This window comes from Mastigoproctus giganteus, chromosome 2, assembly GCF_048544385.1.
Source record: "Mastigoproctus giganteus isolate SK-2022 chromosome 2, ASM4854438v1, whole genome shotgun sequence".
NCBI classification, from domain to species: domain Eukaryota; kingdom Metazoa; phylum Arthropoda; class Arachnida; order Uropygi; family Thelyphonidae; genus Mastigoproctus; species Mastigoproctus giganteus.
In genome coordinates, this window is record NC_143576.1 from 137,257,141 (window position 1) to 137,283,016 (window position 25,876).

Consider the following 25,876-nt stretch of genomic DNA (forward strand, 5'->3'; position numbering starts at 1 on the left):
ACGGGTTCTGTTTGCTCAGCAGATTTTTTTTTCTTTTAATAAATAAAGACATTGTGGAGTGGAGGTTGTCAGTTCTTAAGAGTGGAGCGAATTGTATAAGGATCAATTGAGATAATGCATCTATGCGTGAGCACTAGCATTTATCGGCTACAGGTTAAATGGTGTTTATGAAGTGCGCTTGTTTCGTGAAGTAATCTGAGTAAAATGGTCTTCAGGTGCAGTTTTAAAACTTCACGGACACCAGAAAAACTAAAGATGCCACTATGGTTACTGATCTACCATAGTATTCCACTGGGAATAACCCTAAAGAAATTTAAGACTGAACTTTAATTTCTGTTTATAATACACTAAAAAGAAAATGTCCCACTAGGGTCACCCGGAATATTAATTCACCTACTCAAGTGTATCTCTGGATTTACCTGTTTCGCTGGACGAAAAACCTGAGTTTCCAGGAGAAAAACCTTGCTATCTACGCCTGAGACTGACTAACTCAGCCACAGAGTGAAAAAAAGCCCATAAAAGTTCCTCGCGTCATTCGAACTTGGGCTTTTCCACCCAGTATGGGAAGGACAGTGACGATGCCATTGTGCTACCATACATTAGAAATTGTTCCAAAGAATGGAAACAAGGACAATAAATAAAGAAGGGGGAGAAGAAATTAAAAGTTAGTTCACCAAGCCTTAAGATTAACCCTGATGATTATCAAGCGGGTTCTGACTAGTTTAGAGGAAACTGTCTGAATTATAGATGCTAGAACAGTTCCCTTGAAAAAAAGCTGTACATAAAATACGCAGAATAGAGAAGATCGATGTGTGTGTGTGTGTGTGTGAGAGAGAGAGAGAGAGAGAGATCAATAAAATGTGATTCCTGTGGAGAGAGAGGAATACAGAGTTGGGGGAGCACCATTTCAGATGTGGGAATAACAGTCATCTATGGGCGCAGGGCAAATTTTGGATTTATTTTAGAATAAAGCTGTACATTCATTCAGAAAGTACATAAATTGCATTAAAATATATTTAAAACAATTTGTTGCAAAATATAATGCGAAAGATATCTAACCATTTATATTGCAAATTCGTATAATGAATCTCTCTCTCTCTCTCTCTCTCTCTCTCTGTCGATCTTGTAGGTGTACTGACTCTGATGGCTATGTGTGTGTTCGACTGTGATTAATAACACCTATAATTCGGTTTATTAAAGGGAAGTCTATAAATAGCTCGTTTTAACACATTTTGGGGTTTTCTGGATGAGAAAATATAAACTGCAAAAATAGCTTGGTGTATGGAGGGGGCCCAACCGATCATTATTTCAGTAGTAGTGGTGCACAGATTTCCTTTTTTGGAATTAAGAAGTTTGTATGAAGAACCGACCTTGTTCAAATGAGAATGACGTCCTAAGAGTGGCGCAGACATCTGAAAAGTTTCTTCGACCTTTAGTTGACTCAAATAATAAGGTCTCTGAGAGACATTTTCCATTAGATTGTATGTCGCTAGTGGTTGTGCGAAATTTAAAAATAGTCTTACACTTTGTGGCTTGGGGAGGTAGAGGCGAAACTGTAAATTGTGAGCCTTGCCAGCCAAATTTCCCAATGGCCCCACTAGATCTTTAAAAATCCATCCATCAGGCCCCTGACTTCTCTGGCTCCTTGATATTTCACCACTGCTGAGAATTGATGTCGACACGAGTAGTTATTTTACCTTTCACATAGTCTGTCCACTTACTCCACCCGTGAATTAAAATTCTGCGTTGATGTTTATATGCCGAATACGTAATTGAAGTCGCTTTTATTCTCCTACCTAGAAGTCCAAGATCAGCTTGAAACCAGTTTTAGGTTAACGCATCTCAAGGGTTTTGCAGTTAGTGTGGGTCCATCAAAGTGCGTATGACATACTTATAATCCTGCAGACTCATACAAACAATCCTGCATGTAGGTCGCAGTTGCTCAATTGCTTTCTATGCAGGCGTGACTCCTCTCGTGAGATAGTACGCCTTCCTCGTAGTGGTGTAAATGTTGCGTGGAAGTGCCCATTCACAGTAATCTGTAACGTGTTCCGCACAATGCTGAAACTTCAGATGAAGCTATTCTAATATAAGCAATGTGATAATTACTATTTTTCCTGCTGGTAGCTAACATAGACGTGTCTGGATTCACTCATCACTGACGAATGACAAAGGTTACAAGACTATCAGAGCAGTAATCTTAATTACTTATATACATATGAGTCATAACCCACATAAGCGCATGCCTTCTGGCGAGCTTGTTCTGTTCCAATCTCTCTTTATCTCTGTCTGTTACTTTTGTCTATAGTTATTAAATAAATGATGATTCTGTTAATATATTTGGACGGCCAACAACATAAAAATGAAAAAATATTACCACGCAGAAACTTTCAAGGATAAAAAGGAACTTCTGGACACACTTTTATATCTCTCCACCACAGATTGAATCTCCCTTACATTTCAGGTTTCGTTTCCAGCATAATCTGCATAATATAGTTGTAAAAAGTTGGCACCTGTTCAGTAAAATTGAATAGAAACCAACAAAAGTTCTCTCCAATTCAATAAAATGAGTTTAGATTAAAAAGAACCATTAATTTTAGGAATTGTAATTTTTTCCTCGATCTGCTGTACACGCACACATTGCATATTACGCTTTACTGTATAAAGAATATGGCGTGTAATCTATATTACTCGTTTATTATTCGTTTATAGTTTAAATTATGTACTGCGCGCATTGAAATGCAAATTGTTTATTCAAAAATAGAAAGCTTTGATGACTCTGACAACCAAAAATGTTTATAGGAAAAGGCCTCGTGCAGATTAACTTTTAACTGTTGCTATAAGCACGCATTTAAAGATTGTTTTATACTCTAAAATTAAAAAGTATTATATTTCCTGTGTATAATATAATATTAATATGAAAAATTAAAAATAAAGAGTTTTATTCCCTCTTAAAGCCAAAGACACGATTGTTTTTGAATATTCTAATTTATTGTGGACTGATTAAGTGCTTGTGGATGCTCGTGGAAAAATTTAATTGTATCGTGAACAAAAATACCGATTGTATATTCTCCTTTCGTTCTTTTTTTTTATTGCAACCCAAAGCATAAAAGATTATTTGAACTTATTATACTCGAGCGCAGTGTATGGGTTGAGAAGAAAGAAGATAAGTGTTGACGTTGAACTTGAATTTCTGTAGATTGTAATCTTCAGGAAATACGTAACAAGGAAGATTGTTCCAAAGAAAGGAAGTGGAAGGGACGAAAGAAGAAAAATAAAAGTTAGTTGGCTAATTTTGGAGTTCAACTGTGAACTGGTGATGACTAACTAAAGCTTGTAGTGTTGTGTCTACAATTAGAACTTTCTCACAAACTGGACTTCGAAATGAAACCTCAACTTGTATTTCTTACTTTCAGCTTTCTGTTATCGCACCAAATGTCTTGACTTTCCAAATGTTATGAGTGTAGTATGCTATCGCGTCTTGTAAACACCCTGATAAGGTGTGGAATGGTAGTTTATTAAATTCCAACCCCCTCCTCGTGCTCGGGTTTTTGGTACAGCAAAGAACAAGCCAACCAAACACTACATAAATTATAAATTCAATATTCTGACACCTCATAGTATCGTTTTGGTTATGCACACACCTGAGATAAATGCATCCAGATTTTAAATAGCATCTAGTTAATAGTTCACTCGTAAGGTTATAAAATTGGAGGGGCAGAGGGAAATTGCGCATAAGAATAAGTGTAAAAGCAATTCATGAGACATTTTAAGAATTCGTTACAGATTCTCAAGAAATGCAATGAACTGACTGATCGGTGGACCAAATATATGAGACTCCCTCCCTTCTAAGATTAGTAAAAATGTATGTGTATGTACGAAAAATATAAAATAAAAATAAATAATAGTAAGAACAAAACAGAGTTTTGTTTTAACTATTATTTATTTTTAGTAAAAATATTTATTTATTTATCTATCTATTTATCTATAAATAAATAAATAAATACATATTTTTATGAAACTTATGGCTTTGTATGCCTTTATTTTTTGGTACTGTAATTTTTATTCGCATTTACGTTTTCATTATGTTTCTGAACACTAAACTTTTATTGGAGTAATGAAAAAATATAAGCATTTATTGAGAAAAAGTATACAAACAGTAAACTTATATGCGAAAATTGTTAGTTTTTGGATGCTTATCACCTAGAGTCCGTGGATCTTTCTTCTGCGATGGTATCGTTATTGTAGATCCATAGCTAAGCACGTTGAATAATTTTATCTAACTACAATTTCAAAGAAGAGTTACCCCTCCTCCTTGTTTTTTTTCTATACCACGTTTTATGGATGAAAAATTCCTAGAAAGAACTAGACCACTGAACCAATCAAATGACCATCGAAGTAAACAGATTTAATCTCCACAGATTTTTTTTTTTTATTTGCGGGGTTATCTGAAAGATGGTATATTACCATAAACCTAAAACTATAGATATGAAAAATGGTAATTATTTGTCTTTTCAAAGAGCAATTCAGCCCTGTGCAGTTAATTTTGCCAAAAGAGGAACGAAAACAGTTACGTTTTGTGTTGAAACAGATAGCTGCCATTTTGAACATGACGAGTGATCAGGTACAGGAGTGCAGTAGCACACGCTCTTTAAGCAGACCGGGGTTCAATCGCCTGATTGCTAAATACGGTCGATCTGCCAACCTGCACTGAACCAGCATGGCAGATTATGGTCCATTTCCCACAATATGAACCGTTGAGGAGGCTTCCATCCTGTAGTGGATTGATAATGGCTGCAGTTTACCTTTTTTTTATCTTTTATTTCAGTTATTGAGTTGTGGCTTCAAAAATAGAACATCTCCTGACTTGTAGCTCACCCTGTGTATATTACATTAAGGTAGCAAGGAGTGAACTGAAAAAAAATCAGAAAAGCATTAATTAAAAAGGAGGGCATTCGGACCACAGCTGATAGGAAGAGCAGGAAGCCACGCGCGCAGAGATAAGGCAACCCGAATTGCAGCAAAACCACCCACTCTACATAGGGCAGATTAATGGTTGCGGTAGTCCCGTATATACACTGGCTCCCCTAGCTGTATACCGTTTCGGAAATGTGAGTCACTACGTAATACGTTTGCGCGGGTGCGAGCGGATCACTTCACAATATACCTTTGGATGGGGAGGGGGGGGGGGAAGTGCATTCATAAGAACTTCACATCGTCTGGAACTCGTCGAACGTACTCTGAAGAACCATGTAAAAAAAGGAAATACTTTAAAAAAACGAAGAAAAAGATTCATCACTTTCCCCTTCAAAACTTCCTGCACCTCGATCCATCATTGTATAACCCCTCCCCCCCGTTCCCCTTTTTGTCTCCAGAAACCTTCTAGAACCACCGTTTTCTGTCTAATACTTAGCACGTGCACAACCTCTAGAGACCTGGCTGGTAATCCTGGTAAAAAGGAAAGGAGCGTCAGCTGTGTGTCAAGTTCCTCCCCGTATTGAGTGAAGGGCACAAGGGCTGTTTTCTTCCCTCCTCTCCCCTCCCCTCCCTCGTTGTGCGTGCGGGAACATCGCTATTTTGGTACTATGACGCAGCGTCCACTGTAGTAGAAATCCAAGGAAGAACCTCACCCCTCCACACAGTATTCTTCTGTTGCAATGAGCTTTCCTATAATACTCTGTCAACACACAGTTTAGATGGCGAACGTGGTCTTTCTCTCTCTCTCTCTCTCTCTCTCTCGTGTGTGTTCATAAAGGTGACACTGTTTTGTGTCACTAGGAAGTAAATTCTGTTGCTACCAAAACTCAAGAGAAACGCTGTTCTTTCCACTCTTATTCGAAAAAAAGAAAAAGAGTCGTGTGTATCGAGTACTGCACAATGCGCAGTAGACGATCAATACGTAGTTCGAGAAAATATATCCACTAAACGTATCGTTACACGCGGATTTATTTTGGTGAAATGCAGAATGGGCTGCCATATTGATTTTGAATATTAAACCAGGTCATCTTAGGATAGTTTACGCGCACGTACAGGATAGAGTGGGGAAGTCTAGCCGCTTATTGTTAGCATTTCCACTAGTAGGAAGAAGACAGGAAGTTGGTTTCCGTGAAACTAAGTAGGTGAGTTCTGCCACCGGAAGCTGCATTCAGACTACAGATCCACCCTTCCTACCATGCCTATCCAGTTACAGTTTCGGTCTTTTCGCACGTAAGAAGTGTCGTTACGGGTACATATAATTCTTTGGTCTTTGGTCTTAGTGTTTTAATGTGAGCCCACTGCAAAAGTGATTTATTAACGAGCGGCCAATCCCTATTCGTACAAAATTTGACCCCTTCCGTGTCATGGACAGCAGTGGCGCGAGCAGTCCACAATGCTACACTTTGAATGGGGTTTATTTAAAAGTGGGTGGAGGACGAAACAGGGTAGTTTGGTTCAAGGAAAGACGTTCAAGGTTAGGGATGTGAATTAAGCGCATGGCCACGGGCAGTTGTTCGTGAACTGTCTTTTTAAGGTGCCCTAGCGGTGATGCAATGGGACGTCTCAATGTTGTCAAGTGTCAGTCAAAATACTCTCTCGTTGGCAGGTCACCTGTTCCAACCGCTTTCCCTCCCGTGACCACAGCTTTTTCATTCTAACAGAGAAAAAGCACCATCCAATAAGGAAAAAGTCGATGTTGGCATGGTTACATTTTGTCATCATCCCTCCCTGGTACAACAAACGGTGTTTCCATGGAAACACAGGAAAACTATAGAAACGTTGTCTTAATGATTTTCCTTCCTTTTGGGGGTTGTCCACACTTTCTCCTCAACGTGCGTGGAAGCCATCTTGCTTCAATAACAATGTGCATTGGTTCATAGAAGCCGATTTTCAATTTTCCAACTGAAAAAGTTCCATAAAACTGATCTTGAATCTGAGAAGATAACTAAAGCCATCCATCCTGAGGCTAATTTAGATCTTCTCTTGATAAAGTTAAGCGGAAAATTAAAACCAATAAAAAGTCAAGAGCCACGTTTATTCTCTAATCACGAACAAGTGATCCGTGAAAAAATGAGGTTAAGAATTGGGGTCAAGAGGTTCGGGAGTGACTTAAAATAGTGGGCATGTTTCATTTAATTTAACATGCAGTAACCTTGCAAAACGTGTTACGTGAAACAGAATCCCAAATAATGGTTTGTTACAACACTGCACTAAATATACGCAAGAGGGTAACACCTCACAAGGACTGACAATTGAAACCAAAAGTGCTTTTGAGAAGAAAGCTGTCAGAGATCTCCTTATTGAAAACTGGAGAAAAATAGGGATAGAAGGAGAACGATCTCTCTCTCTCTCTCTCTATAGAATAGTTTTAATTTTAAAAAACAAATTTTATTGTATTTGATTGAAAATACGTCTCATTTTTAATAGGAAATTTTTAAAATGAAATTTGGATCTTATTCTTGCGCCACCTGTGATGAATGAATGATAAATGAATTAAATAAAAAATGTAAACCTTATCTTTTTATTTTTAATGCAATTGTCAATAATGAAATGTAGTTTAATTTTCTTAATTTTAATTTATTCAGCATCATTTCTTTCCTTCTAAGTTGGATCATCGAAAGTGAAACTTCAAACCTACCAATTCATAGTTTACTCAAACTTCTTCATTATATTGCAGCCAATCAGCTATAGGTTTTTCAGCATTAACTGAAAAAGTATGCATACAAAATGCTTTCGCTGAAGCTCTTACGTAATAATATCGTTTATTATTATTTTGTTTATCGCGGTCGATTTGTGATGAAGATTGTTTTGTACATTTAACTCATCATCATTTTCCCAAACAACATCACCTTGATTACTCAAAAGGAAAATCTTCAGCATTCTTTTTGTCCAATGCGCATAATTAAAATAATAATAATTGCCCTCGTGGGTAGCAAAGTTGGTAGAATCGCCGTTCTTCCCCACACCGGGTGGAAAAGACCTGCGTTCAAAACGTGGCTGAGTTAATCGGTCTCAAACGAAGGTACCATGGTTTTTCATCCAGCAAACAGAAACTCAACCACAGAACTCGCAATTTACAGAGAGTATACACGGAGCATTAGGGCCTTAGTAGCTAATGCTCCTAAAACTCAAGAACACCAACAACAATAATAATATATAAATTCAAATGCACGTACAGTACTATAATAATTAAGGGCTTTTCTGTACGAATATGGGTTCAGATGTAATAACCTTTTTGTATAATTTCAACGGTGGCTTCCTGTCGGTGATGATTTCCTGATCAGTGTGAGCACATTGAACAACTCATTAATCATTAATATCCGGAAATGCGCGCAAATACAGAAGACAAGGAAAAGAAAGGCAAGAGAGAACAGGATGGACAGAGAGAGAGAGTGAATGGGTTCCAGCATTAAATGTATATCAATTGTGCAAAATCGCTGACCAAGCGTGGGTAGGAAGATGCTCATAATATCGTACTCTTCATTTCCGCATTTACTGATTAAAGAACGTTCTCCTGGCAGCTTTAGAAGGGATGAAACCATCCAGCTTCAAATAGCAGCAATGAGAACGGAAATACTAAACATGGAAGCAGCAAACCACCATTGTGGCCATCACCTCTTGCTGCTAACACGCTTCCTTCTTTTCCCCGCACCATAAAGAACAAAATCCCAAGTTCGATGTTTTATAAGTTGAATAATTAATGCCTTGTTGAACAGACAGCGCTTCATAATATCACAACTAAGGTCAGAGTAGATTATGCATTGCAAATGCTTGTTACAATAATTTATTTAAACAATAAAAACTGATTTTTTTTCGCTTCTGTGCTTGATAACGCAGAAGCTACAAATATACATTATTTGGGTGTACGATTCTTTACTATCATTATTACATCATTGTAAAAAAAGTACTGTACTCAGTATGGTAATAAAAATCTCTCTCTCTCTCTCTCTGACAGTGTCTATCTATACTTTTCGTGTGTGTCATGCATCAATACCCATGCTTTTTAAATACAAAGAAAGGCTCTGACAAGTATATTCTGTATTTTAACTAGAACTATTTACTGTTACCTGCAAACCGTGGGCGATCTGGCGAATGAAATAGAGATCAAGGTCTTGCACCGTATCATCATGCGACACGTGGAAACTGGAGGGCCGCGCAGTTCCAAATAGTCCTCGAGCTTCGATACAGGAGTTCATCCCATTCGAAGATAACCTCTCGCCTTGAACTTTCGAAGATCTCGATCCAATGTCTAAAGGAGTCTGAACCCCACGAACGGAAGAACATTAGACGGCATGTCGGATGGCGTTTTGGAATGGCGCGCGCAGAAACCGAAGCAAACACACTTACGGTACACTACACTGTAATTTACAACGACAGCGAAGTGAAACAGGGAGAGAAAAATCTGTCCTGTCGTACTATTCCACACATCAGATGATTGCAGCAATTGCAGTGCTGGGTGTCCGTCGATATCGCATCAACAAAGAGCAGCGAAGCACACAGCTGTTGTCGGTAATGGGAGCACGCTTTGTCCCCTACCACGCAGATGACGTCATGCAGGCTGAGCTCTCCCTCGCTGTCTCGCGCGCACACACACACACTCTCGCGTGCGCACAGCCACTCTCAGGCACCAGTCGGCGCTACGAAGCGGATGACAGAGGGTTGATGTCGTTTTTGCGATGTTCTTTCGCACACTTCACAACATGGGAAGACGCCTTTTTCTCTTGTGACGTCGAAGTGACGTCATCCCGAAGAATCCTGAATGACTTTGAAGGCGTCCCATAAACACCGGGAATTCCTTCGAAACCACAAAGGGTGTTTGAAGACACTACCTAATTCACTCACGCGAGTGGGACGACAACTATTTAATGAACGAACGCGTGACTTGTGACCCGTCCTAATAAGAGTTCCCTCATTTGATTGGCAGCGACCTTTGACGCGTCCACGTGCATTTGTGTCATAAGCGAAGGTCAGAGGACGAATAAGACGCCCATGTGTCAGCTACTGAAAGCGCAGCATACTGACTTTGCATGGATGGATACAATATGGGAGGAAAGCATCGAGTTTGGAGTTGTGTCGGCTACCAGGTCATGCGGGAAAACTTAACAGGTCATACAACAAAAATTACCAGGTCATACGGGCGTTTATTAATTAGATAGCTTCGCCTTACGACATTTCAGAAGGATTGTGACAATTGACCCATGCGATATTGATAAAATAGCATGATGTCGGTGGGGTTAATGTCACGGGCCATCACCATCGAGTATGTCAAACCACAATCATATCGAGTCCTGATGGAAAAGGAAGAAAGACTCGACGGGTTTGTCAGAAATTTGATTGTCGTCGCACACTCTTTCAACTCATATCTTCCTCTAATTTTGACAAAATATGCGAGCGAACCTCTTTAAGAGTTAACGGATTCTATGTCACATTATATGTTAGCTCGTGGGTGTCTTCTGACCTCGTGATGAGTGAGGCGACAACTCAGTTAAACCCCGCCAACCTTCGTACTAGCAGTTGTTTATTTCCTAGTGTCCTGGCTGTATCCTTAACGTCCCCTCCCCTCCATCCCCCTTTAGTGTGGGTTGCTTGAAAGGTCTTGTAAGATCCTGCTTCTGGTATATGCACAACCCTCTAACATATCGAATGTCGATTATGAAAATAAAACCCCTCTCTACGTTTCTTATTTCCAATTTCTTATTTCGTAAGAGTCGCGCTATTCCTTACACGTATTTCTTCTGCGATCCGTCTTAGTGTGATTCGCAATCTCTACACTGCCATGCACGAGCAAATGGACAGGAAGTGACCAGTCCAGACAGGAAAGGGGTTATTTTAATCCTTAGATTTAGATATGCGGGTGGTGGCAGAGAGAACATATCTGCAACACAACCGAGCAGGTCAAAGTACGGTTTTAATGATTTCCTAGAATTAAAGCCGAACTGAGTCAGAACCTCGAATTCCATGAATGATTAGAGTTCACTTTTTTAAGACGCCCTAAGGAAGGTAACGGCGTACACGGCGTTTTATAAACTTTGTGGCAATCACTCGAAAAGATCAAGAAACTGAAGGAAGTCCGCAGTCTATTTATGAACGTGATGCATGTCACGAACTTTTCAAGAATGAATCAGCGAGGGACTAGCTTATCTAATTAAAGGGTGAGGTGGCAAATGAAGGTAGCTAATTAAACACGATGAATACATAACTCCTCCAGTCTGAGTCAATATGGAAACGAATGCTTAAAGGCATCAGGATAGTGAAACTGAATAGCAATTAGCCCAATCTACAGACAACCGAGTATATGTCAACAACATTGCAACTGTAGAAACAGATTAAGATGTTACAGACACATAAATCAGTAGGAATGCATTCACCACACCCAATACGTTATCAGCACATTTACCACATTCAATGCTTGAGTTATCAGCAAGGTTCAGTTCGATACCAATCTTCTCCTCAGTGAAATTCAAATAAAAAGCTCTGTCAAAACAGCTCTCTTTCTCTTCTCCTCTCTTACAAATGCCCACATAAATAAATAAATCTTTATTTGCGCTACTAAACTAAATGAAGGGTTACATTGGTGAGTGACAAATTCCCTTCATGGCAGTAAATACCAGGGGATTTATATAAAATAGAATATAAAATATATAGTGATTAGATTTACAATGCATTTCTGTCTAGAGTCCTGGCAGTCAACTTACAAATTGCTCATTATACGCCACCACTGAATACACTATACACGTGGTACACTTGTTCACATAACCACACCATTGAGTACACACAATTGTTCAAACAACGCACAGAACTGTTAGGCGACAGTAGCCTGGGCGAATCACATTGCTGTTTTTTTTTTTTCTGTACTTCAGATTTTCTATTAGCCTTTCGAGGTCTATTCCAATTGGAGATAAGTACTGGATCGACTCCCAACTTCCTGGCTGGTGTTAGGGCTTACAATACTGGGATTCTGGTAATTTTTTTCCGGTATTGATACAAAAAATACCGGTTTTTCGGTACTAATTTAAAAAAAAATAATTGTTTATAATTTAATCACATAAAGGTTATAAAATCACCATTATGTGATTATGACGTCGTTATCTGTACTAGCAAAATGTTCGATAAATCATCGATAGAACACCATGCAGCATTGCAACCTGTCTACAATTCTCGGACAACTTCATATCTGACCATATCGTAACTCCCAAGTCCCGTTCCTCCACTACCGACTTTAGTTCAACTCCACCAAGTGTATAAGTTATTTTGGAGTTGCTGTTCCCCAGGTGAAAGACTTTGCATTTTGCTGAATTAAAGCATAGCTGCTACTTTTCTGACCATCCCGGAAGTTTATCTAAGTCACCCTGAAGAAGCTCTGCTTGGCGGCGATCATTAACTACTCTACTGATCTTTACATCATCTGCAAATTTAGAACTCAAGCCTTCGATCCCTTCATAGATGTCATTTAAGATAATCAAAAACAATAATGGTCCCAAGACTGATCCTTGGGGAACCCCACTACTTACGTTAACCCAATCTGAGGAATAAACAATTTATCACAACCCCTTGCCTGGTGCCCTCAAGCCATCGTGCTATCCATCTAAGGATTTTCCCTATGATTCCAGCTTGCTCCCACTTTTAAAGTAACCACTCATGCGGGACAGAGTCAAATGCTTTACTGAAATCCAAATAAACAATGTCGAAATTATTCCCTAAATCCAGCTCACGAGTGACCTATCAAAATGACTAACCAGATTTGTTAAACATGATTTTCCCTTTACAAAACATGCTGGGTATCCTAGAGAATTCCATTTCCATCTAAATGATTCGGAATTCCACCCTTGATCATTGCCTTCATGATTTTCCCTACTACTGAAGTTAGACTGACCGGTCGGTAATTTCCCGTTACACTCCTAGAACCGCCTTTATGTTCCAATTTACACCTATCCAACGGAATCTCTCCTGAGTCCAGTGATGCTTTCATAACTAGCCTTAATGGTTCAATGCACTCACTTGCTACCTCCTTTAAGATTATAGGATATATGCCACAGGAGCCTTACTCGCCTATAGGCGCGAAAATTCTCATTAAATAATCATTTGAAATTTCAACATCATTAATTACATTTTTTTTCAACTTCACTTCCATAACATCTCATTGACACAAAGGGTTTTTTTTAATGTAAATATCGATGCAAAGTAACTGTTGAGTTCATCTGCAAATTCAGCTATGGTATCTAATACTATCCCACGTCCATTACATAAGGGTCCAATCTGATTTGTCCTTCTGTTCTTTGCATTCATATATGTGAAGAATTCCTTAACTGCACTCTTTGCTCTCTTCTTTATTCCTTATCCCCATTCTTTGCTCTCTCTCTCTCTCAGACTCAGTAAAGGTACTATAGTGAAAATTATACTTCGCTTAATAAAATGTCTTTCTCCTTCAGAAAGTGATGAACACAATTCAACCATGGAAGGCCAACATGGAACAGAACATCAGTGTTCCGCAAATTCTTTCCAAAATAAGAAATTACCTGACTCCAATGAGATTTTAAAAGATGAATTTGAGTTGGAAATTAATGAAATACTTTTAACTATTTTTGCTAAAAAAGTTCAAAGCCTAGAAAATATGGACTGAGATCGTCTTCGATTATCTCAATACCAGAATAAAATCCGAAAGGGCGTTTTCTGCCCCTAATCAAATACGTACCAAAATTAGATCAATTTTAAACGATCATACTGTTGATTGCTTGTTTCTTAAGAGCTCACTTTATTCGGACAGGTAGTGTGGATGCTTAAACATAACTAAACTTTGCAGTAACAATATTATTTCTTTTTTTTAGAATAACTGTATTTTAATGATTTTTTTTCAGGATATTTATTATTGCAGTAAAAGTTTATTTAAAACATGAATTCAAGTAATTACAGTACTTGTTTTTTTCCTTACTTTATTGCACCTAACTGTCATCAAAATTTATTGAGAAAAACGTTTGTTTAAAATACCGGTATTAATTTATGAAACCGGGATACTGAAATACCGGTATTAAGATATTGACCGGTACTGTAAGCCTTAGATGGAATCCCATCAGAAAGTCACGCAAAGAGAGTTAAAAAACTCTTCTTTAAATTTTATCGTAAGTTTTTTTGCCCTTCTTAAACTGCTGTTTTCTCTGCACAATGTCCATTAGAGGGGGAAACCGTAAAGACACCATTTCAAGCTCAAAAGGGATCTCGGATGGTTTTTAAAATACATTTTTCTTAATAATATGCGCTTCCGCAGAAAAATGGATAGTAAAACATTTGTAAAAAGTGGGATTACCCACTTTTTGTGGTCTATTTTGCTATCGCGTTTCTTTATTTATATTATTTTTTATTTTGTATCAACTAGACCCCTCAGAAGCTGAAAGTGCGTCGCTCACTCTCTAGTTCAAAGGGCCATGCTTCACCCACAGTCACCACGCGATCTAAGACATTTTTGTTAAATTCTGCTGGAGAAATGCCCTCCACGCTGAGACACTAAACTGTGGTGATAAATTCAAACAAGAATTAAAGTCGCTTTGGTTAGGACGCACCATTCTCTGAACGCCAAAATGCCTCTGTTCTTTCACATACCGGACAGTCGACGTGCCCTATTATTGACTAGAAGCAAACCATAACTTTGCACCCATGGCTGCGCATACCTTATATTTGGACAATCAAAATCTCATTTTCATTTGATTCGCCCTCATATTATTGCTCTTATATTTATTGTAATGTTTCTTTCAATATCTTCAAATTTGTGCCCTTTTAATGGAAAGTTTATTTCATGGAGTGAGAAAAAATTAACAGGGTAATAACCGTATTGGGAAGTTGGATGGCAGATTGTTATAACCATGTATTTCATAAACTCTTGTTTGTGAAATACATGATTACAAATCAAATTCCTTCAAAACTGGAAGTTCGTTCGACAACTACAATGTTATAGCAATTGCCCTTTCGACAAAAGTTTGCCATGAACATTACCTTAAAGAAAACCACGAGGACTAGAAATATAGTCCCATATGGACTAGCAATAGGGAACACACGGCGTGATGTCAAAATTTGCAGATGATATCAATATCAAAAGAATAGGTAATGATCAGCAACAAGCAACACTTCTTTGGGAAGGCTTAACTTTCAGGGAATGTCAGAGCAATGATTAGAGATGGACAGAGGATGGCAGCCAGCTACAGTAAAATGTAATGTCTTTACACTTGGATTATACGCTTAGTGGGGTTGAATTAAAAACAATAGAATGTAAGGGATTTGGGAGGTATGATACGCTCGAATATGAACTTCTCCGACAGAGCAGACAGGCAAGGAAGAAAGGCCCATGCAACCCATAGTGTCCTATTGATGATTTATCGAGTCATAAGTCATAATACTTGGAATACTGTGCTCAAATTTGGAGACCACATCTGAAAAAAGACATTGAGCTTCTTCAAAGGGTCCAAAGACAGGCAACTCGCATGGTGAGAATGGAACAAGATGCTTCGTGTGAGGAAAGACTTCGAATATATAACTGGGGTTACATTAGTAGTGTAGCAGTGGTGTTGCTCGTTCCCTGACTGATTGCTGCAACAGGGTTTTAAAAATCTCATTAAACTTTGGGATGAACTCTTTGATGTTTATGGCCATGACCTGGTGGTCGTGCCGGAGTATAAACAAGAACATTGTGTTAAGAATTAGACTACATGTCTCGTTGTAAACACAAATATTGTATCTTCTATACCTTAGTAATTTTCGAAAATAGAGAGGCCATACTTTCCAATTTGCTGTCGTATATCTTTTACATATGCAGTGCAGCAAACTGAACACAAAACCAATAAAGCGGAGTCAAAATGGGTTTCATCTATATCCAAATAAGTCACTCGTTGAGGAAGTAAGGAGAAAACATACAGTAGAATATACCCTCAGTCGCTTGATTTGCAATAATAAACTGAAGGTTTCCAAGATTTAAAATTAATAATAACAAAATGGAGACTTACAAGAGACACATGAACTGAATATTAAAGTTCCTACTTTTGATAGCATTTTTAAAAACTAAGTATCGAAGCAATTTTTATTTTCCGCTATCATTCAAAACAAAACAAACAAATGGCACGAGTGTAAACGAGATTGAAAGGCGTTATTTCTCAAGTTTCAATTCAAGTTCCAACTCTGCAATTATGCGAACGTCTCCATTATCATTATAAGAACCTTTCGAAGGAACCTCTAATCCACAATAAAACTGGCCCACTGGTATGCTTTTCAGTAATGTCTTAGATTCTAACTATTCAATGTAAGACTCGAAATTCCATCGAACTTTTCCAACCTCTTCCCACTGTAATGCTGTGGAGTATTTCTGCATATTTGAGTTAATAGAGCTCAATCCTTTTAATATTTTGTTTACGCTGGAATTTTCATTTCGTAACCATCATGCTCGCAGGGGAACCACGATATTTTGAAACACAACCAACGTAGATCATATATATGTTCTTCCTCACAAATATGCAATATTATTCGCATGATACCCCACATTGCTACTGCTCATTAGTTCTTCGCAGCGATGAGAAGTCTCCCAAACTACCTTCATTTTCAGAAACAAAAGACGTCTTTCTGTCATTAGCACAGCCCTCGTGGGCAACACAGTGCATATAAACACTGCCCTCCATACACCAAGTGGAAAAGGCACGGATTCGAATCCCATCAGTGATGTGAGGAATTTTTATGGGCTTTTTTTTCACAACGTGGCTGATTTAGTTGGTCCAAGGCGAGGGTTGCATGGTTTTGTCCCTGAAACTCAGGTTTTTGTCCAGAAAAATCGACGAAAGAACACAAGTAATTTATTGACATAATATATAGACCTCGTGGGATAGCACAGTTGGTAGAATCACCATCCACTACACCGGATAGAAAAGACCTTCGAGTCCTCGTCAATGACATGAGGAATTTTTATGGCCTTTTTTCACAGCTGAGTGAGTCGGTCTCAGGCGATGGTACAACGATGGTTTTTTCTTCGAGTTTTTCGTCCAGCAAAAAGCAAATCGATTATAGAACATACGCAATTTACAGTCATGTTATATACGCCGCAATATGGCCTAAGTTTCCAATGTACCTAACACCATATTATAACAACAACGTCAACATAATATATGCGGTCTAAGTCGCTGAATGCGCCCTAAAACTGCACAATAACAACATTAGCACAACGTGTTGAATCCGTATGATTCCAGAGAGAAAAAGCTTTTAACTCTGGCGCCACACTACCGAACCTCGCATATTCGAGGATGTCCTCAGACAAACACACATAAAGAGAGGGCGGGCGGCGTTGGGGGGGGGGAGTTCTTAGTGACTATTACACATCCCATGTACATTGGTGTTAGTCATCAGCATGGTGATATTGAAATCATCCTCCCACACACGCACACCCACCCAGCCGCTGAAGAATGAAAAAATAACTGAAGACACTATTCATACTCTGATTTCGTTGGTGTTATGTAGATGGGGCACGCTACTGTATAACACTCTCGAGCCAAAACATATTCAATTACATGAACTGAGAAGGAAGCAACCCACACTCTGTGGATTGTTTCTTTAATCGACTTTTCCCTAGAGAAAATCGAAAAATAAAAGGAGCCGAGGAAGAAATATTCATAGTTAAATCAGCGCTACACCATGCATTCCATATTTGCATGTATAGGAAAGACAGAATAAGAGATGGGCCAACACATGGAGGAGTAGCCATCTTGGTTCATAACCACATCCCAACTGAACACATTCCTTTAAACAGCAACCTCGAAGCGATAGCTGTAAGAATAACACTAAGATTTAAGTTAACCATCTGTTCAGTGTACCTTCCACCAGGATCAGATATAACTTTTGAAGAAATAGACCAACTAATCTCCGAACTCAAATCACCTTTCTGTATAATGGGAGATATGAATGGGCATAGTCATCTGTGGGGAAACACTGACATCAACAGACGAGGACGAATAATAGAAAGAATAATAGATCACCATAATCTTTCTCTACTTAACAACGGTAAACATACTTATTTTCACTTTCCTAGTCGTACGACCTCAGCAATAGACCTAACCATATGCACCCCTTCACTGCTACCAGAGTTAAAGTGGCAAGTAATAGAAAACCCATACAGCAGTGACCACTACCCAGTAATCACCACACTGATCAGAAATACTCCCTGTCATCCCAGCAGACCACCCCGCTGGAAAATTGAAAAAGGCAACTGGGAAAAATTTAGAGAACTCGCAATATTTAATTCACAAAGCATTCAAGAAAAATCAGTCGATGAAGCTGTGAAACACGTCACAGATACCTTAATACAAGCAGCTGAGCAAACAATACCCAGAACTTCAACTCGTTTCCCGCTACATCCAAAATCCTGGTGGAATGAGGACTGTATGACAAAAAAAAGACAACAAAACAAAGCATGGAATAAGTTCCGGAGATGTCCTACAACGGAAAATCTGATAAAATTTAAACAAGCACGAGCGCTAGCCAGGTACACAAGGAAACAAGCCAAAAAAAATTCCTGGATCCAGTTTACTTCCTCAATAAATAGAACAACAAATACACAGACAATATGGAATAAAATACGGAAAATGAACGGGAAATACAAAAACCAACCATCCTTAGTATTACACTGGAATGGCGAAAGCATTACTGAACCTTCAGAGACAGCTAATATACTAGGAGAAATATTTGCCAGAGTATCGTCAAAACAATCATATCGTGAAGAATTTTTCACCTATAAAGAGAAAACTGAAAAAAACAGAATTAATTTTAACACCAAACATATTGACTCCTATAACCAACCAATTACATTGCATGAATTACGTGAAGCATTATCAAAAACAAAATCAAGTGCAGTTGGACCAGACAACATACATTATGATATGCTTAAACATCTGAAGCAAAAAGAAATAGAAAACCTTCTTAAACTGTACAACCGCATTTTTCAAGAAGAGCAATATCCTGAAGCTTGGCATCATGCAATAGTATTAGCTTTCCAAAAACCGAATAAAGATCAGAAGGACCCAAACAACTATCGACCGATAGCACTCACTAGCTGCTTGAGCAAAGTTTTGGAGAAAATTATCAACAAACGATTAATCTGGTTTTTAGAAACAACCAACTGGTTAAGCAGTATGCAATGCGGGTTTAGAGGTAATAGATGCACCTTAGATCACCTCGTAAGAATAGAAACAGACATAAGAGATACATTTATAAGTTCAAAACATATGGTTACCATATTTTTTGATATAGAAAAGGCATATGATACAGCTTGGAGATACGGTATACTACAAGACATCCACGATACAGGCCTCAGAGGACATTTACCGCACTTCATTCAAAACTTTATGAAAAACAGAACATTTCAGGTCAGAGTACAGAACACTATGTCAAAAATATATAAACAAGAAGAAGGAGTCCCCCAGGGGTCTGTCCTCAGTGCTATACTATTCGTCATAAAAATAAATGGCATCACAAAACAACTTCCATCCACGGTGTCGCATGCACTATATGTAGATGACTTCAGTATATCGTATCAAGCACAGAATATGGGAACAATAGAAAGGCAACTGCAATGCGCAATTAACAAAATCAGTAGTTGGGCCCAGAAAAACGGATTTAGAATTTCACAACAAAAAACAGTCTGCGTACACTTCTGCAGGAAAAGAAATTTACATCCCGACCCTGAACTAACAATAGAAGGTCACAAAATACCCGTCAAACAAAGCGTAAAATTCCTTGGACTCACTTTAGACAACAAGTTAACCTTCGTAGAACATATAAAGCAATTACGAATACAATGTATGAGACGGCTTAATATCCTTAAAGTATTAACATCACTATCTTGGGGAGCAGACCGTTATACCCTGCTCAATCTGTACAAAACTCTAGTAAGATCAAAAATAGATTACGGAGCACCTGTTTATGCTTCCGCCAAAAAGAGCGCCCTCAAATGGTTAGACCCAATTCACCATAGTGCACTACGAATAGCAACAGGAGCATTCCGCACATCACCTTCATACAGTCTTTATACAGAAGCGAATGAACTACCATTGTTCCTCAGGAGACAAAAGCTGGCCCTACTCTATGCATACAAGATAAGATCCACAAGAAATCATCCGACTTGGGCATCATTATTCTCACCAAAATTTGAAAACATATATAGGAATCGCAAAAGTGCAAACAAGTCTCTAGGAATCAGACTGCAAGAGCTACTGACAACATATGATCTTAACGTAGATAATGTTGCAAATCTTGAAAGGCACATAATACCACCATGGATAAACCACTCCGCAACTTGTGAACTCTCCACGCAAACCTGGAATAAAAATAACTTATCAGACATTAACTTTCAACAACTGCATGCAGCACATAGAACTAAATATCCCAATCATTTACCAATATATACAGATGGATCAAAAGCAGAGAACCATGTAGGAGCATCGGCAGTATTCCCAGACACTACACTGGCACGCCAACTTCCAAAAGAATGCAGCGTCTACACTGCAGAATTAGTAGCAGTTCAGATAGCCCTGGAGTACTTCAGAACCACATATCATTTGAGAACAGTAATATACTCTGATTCATTAAGTGCAATACAAGCCATTCAAACCACGACCAATACAACCCATCCAGTTCTAGTGCAAATTAAACAGATATTAACGGATTTAACAAAAGAAAAAGAAGAAATACTTTTCTGCTGGATACCAGGACACAAAGGGATAAAAGGAAACGAAGAAGCTGATAGATTAGCAAAATCAACAACTAACCTTCAGAAACCTTTCCCAGTTCCATATCAGGATTATAAACCAATCATTCAAAACCGCTCTCTGACACAATGGCAAGAACTCTGGCAAAAACAAACTTCAAATAAATTATATAAAATAAAACCAAAAGTTGAACATTGGAAAACAAGCACAAGAAAATCAAGGAGAGAGGAAGTTGTTCTGACTAGACTACGAATTGGACATACACACCTCACACATGGCTATTTACTACGTGCAGAAGAACCTCCAAGATGCCAAACATGCAATACTACCCAAACAATCAGACATATACTCATAGAATGCCCAACCTATGAAAATGATCGACGAAAGATTTTCTCATCATTATATAAAAGAAATCAAGACATCACCCTCAGAGATATCCTAGGTGACGAGGGACGGGTATCAGACATTTTCAGATTCATGCAGACAATCAACATCTACCATCTACTATAAATAATGATAGAGTATATAATCACAGAAAATATTTAACTGCAGTTAATACGACAAGATATAGAGAATCAATATACATACAAAGACATAATATAACAAATGAACTGGCGCATTATGATCTCCGTTGTCAATGTGCCAATAAACAACAAAACAAACAAACAAACAAACAAACCATATTTGCATAACTTGTAATTTTTATATTAATCTTTCTACGTTGAATATGGTCATCACTCTTCGGATATGCCCCATAGAATGCTTGCATTAAGGGATGCACATATTTTGCTATCTATTAAACGTGCTGTTCACTAAGTAACCAATGTGCACATCTGCCGCCTCTAATGAACAGCTTTATCTACGCTGGCTGAGTGATTTTTGCACTTGTTTGACACTCCACCCTTGGTGGAATACGAGTCCAAGAAGGCTAAATGCGGGTTTCAACTAAGCCGGTGCTCCTATCACCAACACGCGATCTCAACAAGTGAAAATGTCCGTTGTTAAGCACCATTATTTATTTGTCAAGCACTAATTGGTACAGGGATAGATTACAAATGTATAGGGGTATAAATGGAGGCCCACTTGCCGTCAATATTTGGCTGCGAGGGATGGTCTCTCTCGTAATTTATTTAACGCCAGCGAGGTTGATAGAAGCCAAACAAAACACGGTTCTCTATTCGGGGAGACCAGAGAGCTTATAATTTATTTAATACGAATGCACCACAAGTCCTTAATGACAGAGATACCCATTAAACCATCTTGGTGATGGGTGTTGCCGTGTTTTTGCAGGAAAGGCTGGTACCCTCATCGTAATGCAAAGGGGAGTCATAGGTAAGGAATTTTAATGCATCTAATCTCTTGTTTCAATGCCCGAGGAAGAAAATATAATTGGATGACGACTGTATGATTATATATTTTCAGGTACTGTAGGTAGAAGAGTTTGATCAGGTTGGAAATACACCTCTCTTTCTCTCTTTCTCTCTCTCTCTCTTCAGGCATATATAGAGTGAGATAGAATAACAAAAAAGGCAAGCGGTTTTCCCCATTTCTTGAGTTTCTTTTATTATCTTGAACATGTTGGTTACAAATCTGGCATTAATTTTGAATTATCTCTCCAGTTTTTGCATAAATTAAGCAAAAAATTCAGATTTACAGGGAAATGTACTATATCCTTGTTTATTATCAAGATTTCTGTAATACAGAAAGATAACCCATCTTACCAAATGAAGTCCATAAATCACCTCAGAACAACAAATTATTTTTGAGTAAAATTGCTGGTAAAACTGGGATATTTTAATCGAAAATGAACATTGAACATTTTGCTTTTGTGGTTATTGTAATCACTTCGAAATATATATCATATTTAGGCACTCACAGTACTTGAATCTCACCTGGTGATCAGATTTGCAGAGATAAAAATCGTGAGGAAATCAATTCTAAACATGAAAAACAATATCAGAACAAAACGCACTCTGAAGAATAAAAATTGAGTCATTTCCGGGATCATCTATAAAAGCAAGAGTGGTGCAATTTTATCTCTCAGGCTTCTGTAGTGCTCTTTACTACATCTTTTTTTTTTTTCTCGAGTTTTTCATCCACGCTACCTTCGCCTGATACCGACTAACTCAACCACGTTGTGAAAAAGACCATAAAAATTCCTCTCATTATTGATGGGATTCGAACTCAAGTCTTTTCCACCCGGTGTGGGATGGACAGTACTTAAATATAAGATATTTGACTGTTCGCATCTTGATGCTGCTATGGTTTGATACGGTTGTCTGCAGTGGCGAAAACTATCATTCCTCCAGGTGCCATGGCCAGGATGCCCGATGGTTGGTTCAGTATGTTTATTAAAGAGCATAGAGATGGATAAAATGTATAGTTTGCCCCTGCAATTCAGCTTATATATTCTTAACATTAAGCGAGCTTTTATATGAACACGCCCATCATGTCCAGTACTTAAATCCGCAGTTTATCCTATGCATTGCACTTCATCATCAAGGCGATCTTTTGTGATTACTATCCATTCCTTCGAAAATTCTTCCTTGCAAATGCATTTATGGTAGAGGTAGCGAATATGAGCAAAAATAATGACTAAGGTATACATCGCCCATTCTTTTGCACTGTTCAATAAAAATTTCAATCAGCACTTAGTAGTTTCTGTTATTGCTTAACACAGCAACGTTTTTGCTTTGTAACTCTTTTTGCAAACTTGACCCTTCTGCGGAATCCTAATGTCTTTAAAAACAGTATTAATTAACTATGAATTAAAAACAGTAATAGAAGCGAGAAAATAAGAAAAAATAAATGATAAAAAAACGTTGGCGGTTCGGCAACGTTTTTTTATCATTTATTTTTTTCTTGCTCTTCACATTTCCCTCATCTCCTAGAATCACTTCGAGAATCCTCTAGAATCACTAGGATCACTTCGAGAATCATAAAGCTTCTACAAATGTTCGGTTAATTGTTTCAGACTGAAAAACAATTTTCAGTTTAATTTTTTTTTTAAATTAGAAAAAATTGAAGATTTGAAATTTATTTGAAAATAGAGATGCATATTAAATCATCCTGAGGATGGATGGATGTTGCCGTATTCAAAAGCACGGCAAAACCCATCACCAATATTATTTAAACTGAAAATTTTAAAGTTTCGAAGAAAAAAAACCGAAAACGTGAACAAGCCAGAATCTTGAATATGTTTTAATTCGCGCTAAAATATTTTAATATATCTCAGCTCTCTCTCTCTCTCTCTCTCTCTCTCTCTCTCATATGAAGACTTTCACAAAACCCCAAGCTCTCACGAAAACCTAGAGTTCCGCGGAACCCAATTTGAATAGCTAGAGCTTTGAAAAATTGTTTTGCTAGCCCTAACTTAACATGAAGTGGTGGAAACAAGATTTTTTTCTATTTGTACCAGGACATTGTTAACTGCATTATGTTTACCAGGCTGCAATATTAAATTCCTGGCAAACCGTTCTGTATTGTTCTGCTGTCCCATAGATGGAGGATTGGTTGGTCGGTTTCTGTTTTTCTCGCACAAAAGCATCGGAGGCTTTAATGCGCCAAGGCCATAGATGGAGGAGCAAGAATACTCAGTGTAACCATCCTACAACCCAAGGACTCTTAATATGTTACAGTCCCCACAAGAGATCCCATTTATAGTTTTTTCATAACTGATCTTCTACAAATGGCTCATAATTTCAATATCTTCCTTAATATGAAAACTGGAATCAATGGAAATATAATACCGCTCACAAGTTAAATAACTTTTAGACTTCATATAGCTGTAGATGGATAGACGGAACTCTTCTAGACTGTAGTTAATTCCAACGTCTTCGAAAAGACCATCCACGTCTGAGCAGTAGCACAAAGAATTAGCCAACATGTAGAAAGATGCAAACTTTTCTCTTTCAGTTATGACCCCTTAAATACCACTCTTTTAGAGGAAAGGTCATTGCCATTTAATTCTAGGAGATGATGAAATGTGGAGATTATGGGAAGATATAATAATAGATTGTGGGGATAATTCCATTTCTATAAGTGGAAAATATATTCCTTCTTTCAGATGAAAGAAGGAATATATTTTTAGCGGAACATTGTATTTTTCTCACTGTCGAAATGGGACGAATTTCTTCAGATTATTTCTCTAAAATGAGTCAGTGTACAGTGACATACCGATGAGGCAAAAACTGTGGAACTTAATTATGAATTTGCCGGTCTTGTAGCTTGACGTAGAGATAAGACTGTTGTTTACCCTATCAGGTTTAACACAGAGTTCCGACGTAATTAATGTTCAATTAATGCTTTGGAAACTTTCCTTTTCAAGTTACACAAGCCACGATCACTCAGCCTGTCAGTCAAACACTATTGTTCCATTAAGTACCCCTGTTCCCTCTCCCTCCTTTTAACTTGCACACAGCACTGACTCACAGTCTCGGTAGAAACTAACAGGGGGAGGAATCCAGCATTACTTTCAGAGAGTTGCTGATATTTATGCACTCAGAGATGATTTAGACCTTTGACCATTTAAGCACTAAGCATGCTTTGTCAAGCTCCACTGAGCTGGATAGTTGAAAGGAGCATGAACAGCAGCCCCGAACTCTTCTCTCTATCTAAAAATAATTTGAAAAATACTTAGTCTCATCTTATAATACTCGTGCCTCATATAGAAAGGAGATACGCAATCTTTTATATCAGTTTTACCCCTTCAAACTTATCTTTCATTCGTGTGATTGGCAATGGAAGACACAAATAATTATTCAGAAAGTGCTTAAAAGCGACACAAGGCTAGTAACTGTTGCCCCGATAAACCCTCAAAAAGTAACAGCACCTTCTCTCCTGTGTCATTCTTCTCCCTGCTATCATGAAAAGAAAGCAGAGGGTAGCACATGCGCATAGCGACCGGTCTTGTTTCCCTCGATGTGAAATGGGAGTGAGCATTCAAGCGGAAAAATCGAAAAGGTGATGAATGTCAAAAGGGAGATCGAAAATGAACCCCCAACTCAGAAACACAGATCATTACAGTGTTAGACCTCGCCAGTCAATCCCAGCTTCCACTAACAATGGCATAACCGGCATCTAGCACCATTATAGTTGAGGAACTGGTGCGTATTAAAAGATATGGTTGATGGCCTGTGTCCTGATTGCAGAAAGGAGCTCATAAAGCCGCTTTG

The 25,876-nt window shown here is 38.2% G+C and overlaps 1 protein-coding gene across 2 annotated transcripts in view; it reads right to left on the reverse strand.

Annotated features, from left to right (window-relative positions):
• Nucleotides 1-25,876, reverse strand: part of LOC150089590 (rhotekin-2-like) — a 69,078-nt gene that overhangs the window by 22,238 nt on the left and 20,964 nt on the right. The window contains exon 1 of one of the 2 annotated variants that reach the window (XM_090389562.1): nt 9,045-9,773. The exons of the other annotated variant lie outside the window; for it this stretch is intronic. Within the exon in view, the coding sequence (XP_090245688.1) occupies nt 9,045-9,173 (129 nt within the window). The 5' untranslated portion in view covers nt 9,174-9,773. Of the gene's footprint in view, nt 1-9,044; nt 9,774-25,876 lie in introns of those variants that run through there. 2 annotated transcript variants of the gene reach the window in all.